General features: G+C 39.7%; 1 protein-coding gene and 1 long non-coding RNA gene across 2 annotated transcripts in view; one reads left to right on the top strand and one right to left on the bottom strand.

Annotated features, from left to right (window-relative positions):
* The window catches only part of LOC146526206 (uncharacterized), a 372,953-nt gene that overhangs the window by 339,538 nt on the left and 23,812 nt on the right, over positions 1-9,603 (bottom strand). The window lies entirely within an intron of this gene.
* On the top strand, positions 132-2,344 carry LOC146526209 (chymotrypsin B-like). Its single transcript, XM_085131241.1, has 7 exons — positions 132-257; positions 599-702; positions 783-862; positions 1,269-1,350; positions 1,432-1,612; positions 1,800-1,933; positions 2,067-2,344. The coding sequence occupies exons 1-7, from the start codon at positions 197-199 to the stop codon at positions 2,226-2,228; spliced, it is 804 nt and encodes a 267-aa protein (XP_084987367.1). The 5' UTR covers positions 132-196; the 3' UTR covers positions 2,229-2,344.

The following is a 9,603-nucleotide window of genomic DNA, read 5'->3' as shown; positions in this document are numbered from 1 at the left end:
AGTAAAACAGTCGTCAACATTTTGTTTTTTTACGTTTTTCAGCCAATCACAGAGCTGCTTGTCAGGGTGTGAGGGTCGTGAGAATCCCACCATCGCCTGAGCTCTGATAACCTGAGGAGGAAACTGTAAGACACTTCTGATTGGCTACGGTCCAACACGCTGCAGGGATAAAACAGCAGCTTGACTCTTCATCGCCATGACCACCATGGCCTTCCTCTGGATCGTCTCCTGCCTCGCCTTTGTCGGCGCCGCCTACGGTGAGAGCGCCAGGTTCAGTTTTCTTTCAAAGTTTGAGTTTGACTCAAGTTTTCTGCACTTTTATTACTTTGTAAAAGTTAAATGTGTAACTGCTGCATGAATTAGAAGATCTGTGAAGCTTATTTTTTTAATAAAATGTTGATTATTAGTTTAGGCGGGCCACAGTAACTGCATGTGAGATGATCAGCTCTCAGTTGCAAAGCTTACTGTGCAGTTAGATATTGAAGTACTTCAAACGGTCAGTGTGACTCTGCTGGTTCAGAGAAAGCGTTTGGTTTCGAGCTTTGTGGTGATCTCAGCAAAACAGCTCTTTAAAGTTCTCTTTGTGTCAAAACCTCAGGCTGTGGCACCCCTGCCATCCCTCCCCGGGTCACTGGCTATGCCCGCATTGTCAACGGCGAGGAGGCAGTGCCTCACTCCTGGCCCTGGCAGGTGTCTCTGCAGGTGAGTCAGCTGACCTCAGCAATCGCAAGCAGCTTCTTCTCCTTCTTCATTATCTGAGTTTGCTCTTGTTTTCCTCACAGCAAACCAACGGCTTCCACTTCTGTGGAGGATCTCTGATCAGCGAGCAGTGGGTGGTGACTGCTGCTCACTGTAACGTCAGGTCAGCACGAGAAAACCTCGGTACATCAGCTCACACATCTGTCTGTGGCTGGTTGCTGCTTAAGATGCAAAAGTTTAAAAAACGAGTCATGCAAATATCATGCATCCATTCAAACCGACAGTGCGACTTCCTTTGTGCGACTCAGTTCTGCACAAACATACAAACCCATAAAAACAGCTCGAGGTTTACAGTTGCACATTTACGGTGGCTCAGTAAATTCCTAAAACAGCTGATTATTGTAGACTTTGTCTGACAGACAACGTTGCTTTTGTGTTGGACTGCTATGGATAAATTCCCTTTCAACAGGTATTTGTGGTATGAGGATAGCGTGCCTGTGGACTGAATAATAACACTTTTTCATTGTGTGTTTTGACATTTAAAAGTTGCGTTCCTATCCTACTGCTAGGACCTACCACAATGTGATTGTTGGAGAGCACAATAAGGGTTATGGCTCCACTGAAAACATCCAGGTGCTGAAGCCTGCCAAGGTGAGAACCAATCATCAACCAACGAGCTTTCAGAGCATGCACTTTCCCCTGATCTAACCCCTCCCTCCATACTTCTCACAGGTCTTCACTCACCCCAGCTGGAATCCCCAAACCATCAACAACGATATCACCCTGATCAAGCTGGCCAGCCCTGCTCGCCTGGGCACCAACGTGTCTCCCGTCTGCCTTGCCGACACCACCGACAGCTTCGCCGCTGGCATGAAATGCGTCACTACCGGCTGGGGTCTGACTCGTTACAACGGTGAGATCTCTTGCACAGGAGGAGAGGGCAGTCTGAGTGCAGTTTATTGCAGTTTCTTTCTTTAGCCAACAAAAACCTTCTGCTAACAGTTAATTCTGCTCAAATTGTCAAGTTGGAAAAGTTGTGGTTCACGTATTTCTCCATCAGAAATATTATCAGACAAACTATGTGTATTACTGTCCCACAGCTCCCAGTACTCCCAATAACCTACAGCAGGCCGCCCTGCCTCTGCTGTCCAAAGAGGAGTGCAAGAAACACTGGGGCAGCAACATCTCTGACGTCATGATCTGTGCCGGTGGAGCTGGTGCCACTTCCTGCATGGTAAGGATCCGCCCACCCACCTGGAAACTGTTCCAGATTTTTTTTTTCTTCTTCTTCTTCTTCTTCTAGTGTTGGACGCTTCCACGTACCTGTTGATCATCACATGTTTGTTGTTCATTACTCTCTTTCTCAGGGTGACTCTGGTGGACCTCTGGTCTGTCAAAAGGACAACGTGTGGACTCTGGTTGGTATCGTATCTTGGGGAAGCAGCCGCTGCTCCACCTCCACTCCTGCTGTCTACGCCCGAGTCACCAAACTCCGTGGGTGGGTCGACCAGATCCTGGCTTCCAACTAAAAGCTAAACAGCTAAACCTCCTCCACCAGGGACACCCACAAACCCATAAGACCCCAGAAGTGTGACATCAGAGTGTGGACTGAGGTCCTCGATGATAATAAAAAACCTGAAAATCAGAGACTGTTAGAGTTTGACTTCTTTCAGCAGAGCCTGAATCTACTTTGCTTACTGAGTTCGCTTTAGCATATTTCATCACTTCTTAAAAGGGCAGCACAGCATGGCGCCCTTCTCTCAGACGCCCACACCATGCAGCATGTGAGCACGTCAGCCTGATTACTTTTCCACAAAATTAGCTACATCTATCTTAAAAGCAGATTAGGGCTGTGCATGTGTGTGTTTCTTGTGTGTCTTCTTTGTAAGTTGTTTCACTCTTTAACAAAGACATTGTACGAGAAACTGTTTTTGTAAATGCTCTAAAAAGAAATAACATGAGAAAAAAAAACACTATTAATAAACTGTAGTATGTTAAACATGTGAACAAGCCTGAACATCAGCATCTTTTCATATTTACATCAATTGATTTATTTATAAGCACATTTAAAGACAACACACAAACAACAAAAAACATTACAAAGAAAAGCAACAATGCGCTTACCTTTAGTTTCCAGAGATGCACAGACTTTTCCAAAGGAATCTAAGTACTTGTTTACAGTTTCACATATTTATTACAGATTCAAATGCCTGCAAAATAAAACTTGGCGCCTGCTCCATGTCACCATCAGGTGGTGATCAGCTGACAGTACAGCCCCTTTCTCAAGCTGAGTGTCCAAGACATTTGATGGTTTGATTACAAAATCGATCATCAACCTGCAGCATGAACATGGTTTTCCTTATGAACTAAGAGTTATTAACACAGGAGCTGAGTAATAGAACGTCACTCGGGTTCAGACTACGCTTGTCCCAAGCATGCTCCCCCAATGTCATGGTTGGCTGTGTTTCAGGCAGGCAGGAGTGGTGGACCCAAAATGCAGGACTCTTTGGAGACGAGATTTAAACTGAAAACGCAGCTTTATCGCTGGACAAACTTCTACATAAAATAAGACTCACAAAAGCAAAACAAAACTCTATACTGAGACATGAACTTTCAAAGTAAACCCTCACACACAGACTCAACACTCAGAGGCAGACAGAAAATAACACATGGAACTCAAACTATAAATGAGGCAACAAATCCTTAAACACGAATAAACAGAAACCTAGAATTCCAATAACAATCAAAGCACAAGAGTATCAAAGGGCAGCCCCATAGTGCAAAAATAAACCAAAACATTAGAAACTCAAAATGCTGGGTCGAACCGACCCAGAACCGTGACACCCAACGTCCATAATGGAGTCTGGATGGGCACCTTCCAAGCACCAAGAAGGCCAGGTACTCTAAAGGAGACAAGTATACTCAGCCCTGCTTCCACCTCTTACTGAGGGTTGTAAGTCACAGCAGATGGCCCCGCCCCTCCCTGAGCCTGGTTCTGCTGGAGGTTTCTTCCTGTTAAAAGGGAGTTTTTCCTCCCCACTGTCACCAAAGTGCTTGCACATAAGCGGTCATATGATTGTTGGGTTTTTCTCTGTAAGCATCATTGTAAGGTCTACCTGACAATATAAAACACCTTGAGGCGGCTGTTGTTGTGATTTGGCGCTGTATAAATAAAATTTAAGCTCCAGAGTAAAATAGAATCCTGAATTAATTTCTAATAAACTTTGGCTCCCTTCAAACTGTCTGGAAACAGTTGGTCTATAATTTGTTGAGCCATACAGACAGAGCCATAGATTTTATACTTTCGCCTAAGTAAACCAAAGACTGGATAGATATAGACGTAGTCCCCCAGTTTAATAGCCTCACAATTAACTGAACAAACCAATAATAATAATGATTTCATAAGAACTGTTTTTAATACTTGAATGAAAATCCTTTGTGATGAGTGAAGCGTAGAACCCACGGACATCACCGATGCTACGCTTCTTCCCGTCAGCTGCTGCTTTTTTGTGAGTCTCTCTGTCTTCAGTTTTCTGTTTAATTGAAACTGTGACAAAGTGGGTGAGAAGACCATTTGTCTATATTCTTAATTAACATTCTTGTTTTGATTTAACCATATTTCACATGTAATCTGCAATAGGCAAACATCTACGATCCCAGGTTTGTTTATGTTTTGCACTTTTACAGATTATATAATATAACATCTTGGTTTAAATCAATTCCTACAAGTTTGTTAAGTTAACATGTTCTTTATTTCAACTGTTAATTTGTATCGTTTAGAACTTACCTTACCTACCTGTCTTCCAGAAGCAAAAGGAGGAAATGTAGTTTTACTTCCTGCTTTATACCTTCTGGGTTCATCTGAGGTCACAGGAAGAGACTAAGTGCAGAAGGGGAAGAACTCTTATAATTTAATAAAGTTGATTTTAGAGGGTTTATGAAGAAATAGATTTATTGTTGTAATATGTATTGATTACACCACAGAGTTCATGTTTCCAGTAAAGAGGAGTAGTAGAGGTTTGAATATAATCATGTTCATCTTACCTACCGAATGGAATAGTCCAGAGGAGACATTGTTTGATTAAGTGGACTATTTAAGCAGAAGAACTCAGGTGTTTGAGAGGAAAGGTTCAGTGTAGCTGTGTGCAGTTTGACCTGAATTTCCGTTGATTTAAGTTAGTGATGGTGAGATGAAGCCTCATGATGAACTGAAGCTTTCCACCCAGTTGGTCGACTCATGGTTCGAAGCATTGTGATGATTCATTTGCTCTACTGCGCCATCAAGTGGACAATTCAAGTGAAGGCTCTGTGATTATAATGATGTGTAAACCTCTAAACTGAATAAATAAATTGTTTTCTTGGTTATTTATCCTGAATATTGTCTCAGTATGTGTGATACAAAAGAGAAAGTGGAAACTATCAGGACAGAGTTTTGGTATGATTGTGTAACTGTTAGCCTCAGACAGTCAGTCAATAGTATAATTCAGATCATAGATCAGTACATTTGCATATTTTTATAACTATAAAAAGAAAGCTGACACTTTCGAGACTTTATCTAATGTGTAAGCATCACAGCAGATGTCTTAGATTAGAATCAGTGAGCTGTCGGCTTTCAGCCCCGACCGTGTCCGTGCTGTCTGGTGAGAAAGGCGACATTTCACTGATTCTGACGCGTCAGCGCTTTGTGTTTTTGTACGTCTGCACGTCTTTGTGCAGAATTGGTGTACCTGCTCTCATTTACTGTTTTAGCTGTTTGGTGGTGGTTGAAATGTAGTAATATTTATATTAAAAATCGATTCAGGATTTTAATGAATCGATATCACGTTATCCAAGCTAGAATCGATTTTAATCGATAATCAAAACCCGCTAGTACCTGTGTAATCATGCTTATGTGCATCTGGATAGTGACACAAACTAGTATTTGGCGCTTCACTTTTTAATAAACTAAAAGACAGAAATCAGATTATAGGATCTGTAGTGTTGTTTATTTATATTATGGTGCTTATCATTTGTGATATTTATTACTGTGTGTATACTTTATTAGGAGAAATAAAATAAAATAAAAAATCTCTTCCTTCCTGGTTCCATCGAAGAAGAAATGCTCAAGTAACTATGTAACACGTACGTAATCCAATTCCATAACACAGTGTGATGGGAAATCAGCTGTGTTTTTCTGCCCATTTTATTTCGAATCTGGCGCGAACCGGTGAACCAGTCCCTGAATCAGTCACGTGGTACGGACTGCCCGCGAGGCCTCGAACGTCACTGCATACGTAATCAAAGCAAGCCTCGATACGCGCTTCACAGACACGCCCCCGAGATTACCCGACACACGATTCGACGCTTCGACACACAGGACACATCACTAATTTAAGTTCAGTTATGTTTATTTGAACCGAGTTAATTATAGAGTTGAGTTTCTTATTTGTTTCTTTGTAAATATTGTTTGGGTCACAAAATGGTGAATAAATCACTTGCTACACTGGACAGCATCAGTCTCCTGCACTTCTTTGACCGCTTAAGTCAAGTCCTACCACAGAAACGTGTAAACAGTAGTTCACGCCATGTTGTTAACAGAGGTGTATTCTGATTGTAGTTGTTGACAGTGTTACACCTGCCACGACAAGCGACTTGGTTTAAAGATGTGAAGCTGTTTTTCCTCAAACATGGAAATAATTCTGTCATCATGCACTTCAGTTGGCTTCTTTAGTCTTTCAGGTCTTTCAGGTATTTTGGTGTTGTTGTCCAGATCTGGACACTTCTAAAATTTTGTTCTTGCTCTTTTTAAATTGCTTAATTTCCGTTTTCAGGAAAATGATGGCCTCCCTCTCTTGCACTAACACCTCATTATTACAGATACATTAAAATTATAGTGAAAAGCTATAAAAGACAAGTTCGACACTTCAAATATTGTCTGCTTCATTAGTCATAATGTCAGTCAGTTTTTCCATTAATTCTATACCTCTGAAAATGGGATTATTTGCTGGTTTCTTAAAACATTCATGGTAAATTTTTGAAAAAAAACCCTTGAATTAAAGCTGAAAGTTTGACTTTGATCGCATTTTAAATATTTGGTTTAGAATCCACTGTGCCAGTTTGTTACAAAATAAACAATGGAACAAATAAACCCCCTCAAAACAACAACAATAAAAAAAACATCCCAAAAATCAAACTGCATCAGAAACAGTAGCAGTCACTCAGAGCTGTGAACAGGAGTCACACAGTATACTAGCATGCTTCTGCACGGTCTGAGAAACCTCGACACACTGCCATTTGGTTCCCAAAGCAGTAATTCTCAAGTTCATCACTTTTAATTACTCAACCAGTTTTGTGTCTTCTTGCGGTAATTATGTAGATATGTTAAGTTGCCTCTGACTCACTGTAAGTGGCCAAATAAAAAAATTACATTTAAAAACCACAATCTGTATTTAAATGATATTGGAGCGTTTCTTATACAGCACTTTTCTACTCTGAGCACTCAAAGCACTTTATGCAACATGCATCATTCACCCATTCATACAAACACTTTTTTTCTACATAGGTGCTTTTTACATAACATTTATATTCTGATAGATGCTTTGGACCAAGACAGTTTTCTTATATATTGATTCTGTGTTTATTAAGAGACCTGGAATGTAAATGAGGACTTTGGGTGAGCTTCTGTTGTTTAAATGTGCTACACGCTATAAAGAATAGATGTGACAATATTTTTTCATTTCAAAAACAAACAACAAACCAAAATAAGCTACAGTTTGCTACAGTGGGGTTAGGTCAGTTGGTGAGTGTGAGTGTCTCTGTGTTAGCCTTGTGATAGACTGTGCTGGCTCCGCCTCTGCTGATTACCAGTTAGATGTTCGGTTTGTTCTTGATGACAGAAAACAAACACGAGGTCCAACATTCATCTTTTCCAAACAGTTTTACTTACTTCAATAACAGATAAAACACTCACTCTGAAGGATGTTTCACACTGAAGTATTCACTTCACATCTACCCACTTCAGTTATTTATACTCATCACAAGACACACAAAAAAATGGCATCTTATGAAAAGGCTAAAAGGTGTTTCACATCGATTTTTCATTGTAAATACTAAACAGCAATTGACATCGTAAAACTTGCAGAGCTGGAACTCGTTTCATTTGTCACATAAACATGACTTTTTTTTTCTTTCATTTTTAACTCAGGCCAATAAAACTATCCAGGTTCTCAGAGCTGATTAACTCAGTAATGTTAATGATTACACAAACTCTTCAAACCCATTAGAGCATTTTAGGGAAGTTGTTTGTTTATTTGCTTGTTTTTTGTTTCTTGCTTTGTTTTTTATGCATCATCTGATCAGATGCTAACAATACTAACTAAGAAATACTAATGTTGAATGTTGATGTCAGTCCATCAAGTCCACTTGCTGCTGATAAACACTCAATGCTGGGAAATGCACACCTGTTTCAGCCAAATGGGCCTCAATATCCAGATAACAGCAGGAACCAACTGGAAACATGAGAGTGGACAAAAATACTAAAGAACTGCGGTGAAACTAAAGTAATTGTTTCAGTTTGTTTTTAATGTTAATACAACATACTTGAATTAGTTCAATAAATCAATCAACTGAGAGCTCTTATAGATGCATTTACAAATAATAACAGCAATAATCTACATGTTACATTTAAGTGAATTATATAAAAAACGGTTTTATTAAACATGCAGCTCTGCTTTCAAATTTCACAAATAAATTCAATAGAAGTAAAAAGTGTAGCAGTTAGTCTTGTGAATATTAATAATTTAGCTATTAATTTAATTTATGGGTTATGTTTATGCCCTCATTTTTTTAAAAAAAATTTTGTTAATTGATTTCAAACATTTGGAATTGAGTTAAAAATAAATTTAAAAAATGTATTAGTTTCACAACAATAAGAGGAGGAAGATTAAGAGTGGGAACAAAAAATATATATGAGGATTTAGATTTTCTAAATAGTTTTATTTTATTTTAACACTATTTTTAAATTTTCCTTTACTCATTTACTAACATTTGTCAGGAATCACTGACTAATGTTTGATGTAACTGTCTTTAACAACTAAACCCATGAAAAAGTAAATATCAGGCAACAACAGACGTTAAACAGCTAAAAACAGGAGCTACAGACTGACAGCAAAACAACTAGTAGGTCAGGGGTAGGGATGGGTATCGTTTAGGTTTTATCCGATACCGGTGCCAAACCGGTACTTTTGAAACGGTGCCGGTGCTTAAACGGTGCCCAAACCGGTGCTTAAAGAATGGAAAACACAAAATTGGTCCAAAAACCTCTCATGTTCAGCTGTTTTTTTTGTAAAAAGATAACAATGTTAGTCTTTTCTGCAGGTATAGGGCATATATGGTATCACTCTGGGCTGGAAGCAGTGCTTAAACAATGGAAAAAAACACAAACTTTGTCCAAAAACCTCTCATGTTTAGCTGTTTTCCACTTTTTCTTCGGTCATTTTAGCCTTTTTGGCCAGGGTGAAGGGAGTATCTGACATCAAACAAGAAGACAGCCGCATGTAGCTATGATGGTGTTTGCTAGTTCACGTTACATGCATTAATTTAATAACGCGGTTAGCTTACTCAACGTAAATTACACACGAACAACATTAAGCTACTCACGCAGAGAAGAACGGCTGCTGCTGCCATCATCATTTCTGCTACACTGGCAGGGCTAGGTTCATCGGATTTAAAGTGTGACCTCCTTTGACAGTATCAGCTTAAAGCACTTGTTGCAGGCTGCTGAGTTTGCATCTTTTGCTGTAAAGTGCAGCCAGACTTTTGACCGCTTTGCCTTGGGCATTTTTAATCTGTAGCTCTGCTCTAAAAGAACGTACGTACCTGGACCCGCCTACTATCCTCGAAACGTAAAATGATTGGCTAGAATCT

This window comes from Neolamprologus multifasciatus, chromosome 1 (genome assembly GCF_963576455.1).
Source record: "Neolamprologus multifasciatus chromosome 1, fNeoMul1.2, whole genome shotgun sequence".
Lineage (NCBI taxonomy): Eukaryota > Metazoa > Chordata > Actinopteri > Cichliformes > Cichlidae > Neolamprologus > Neolamprologus multifasciatus.
The sequence above is the reverse complement of the archived record's forward strand: the minus strand, read 5'-3'. Positions and strand labels throughout refer to the sequence as shown.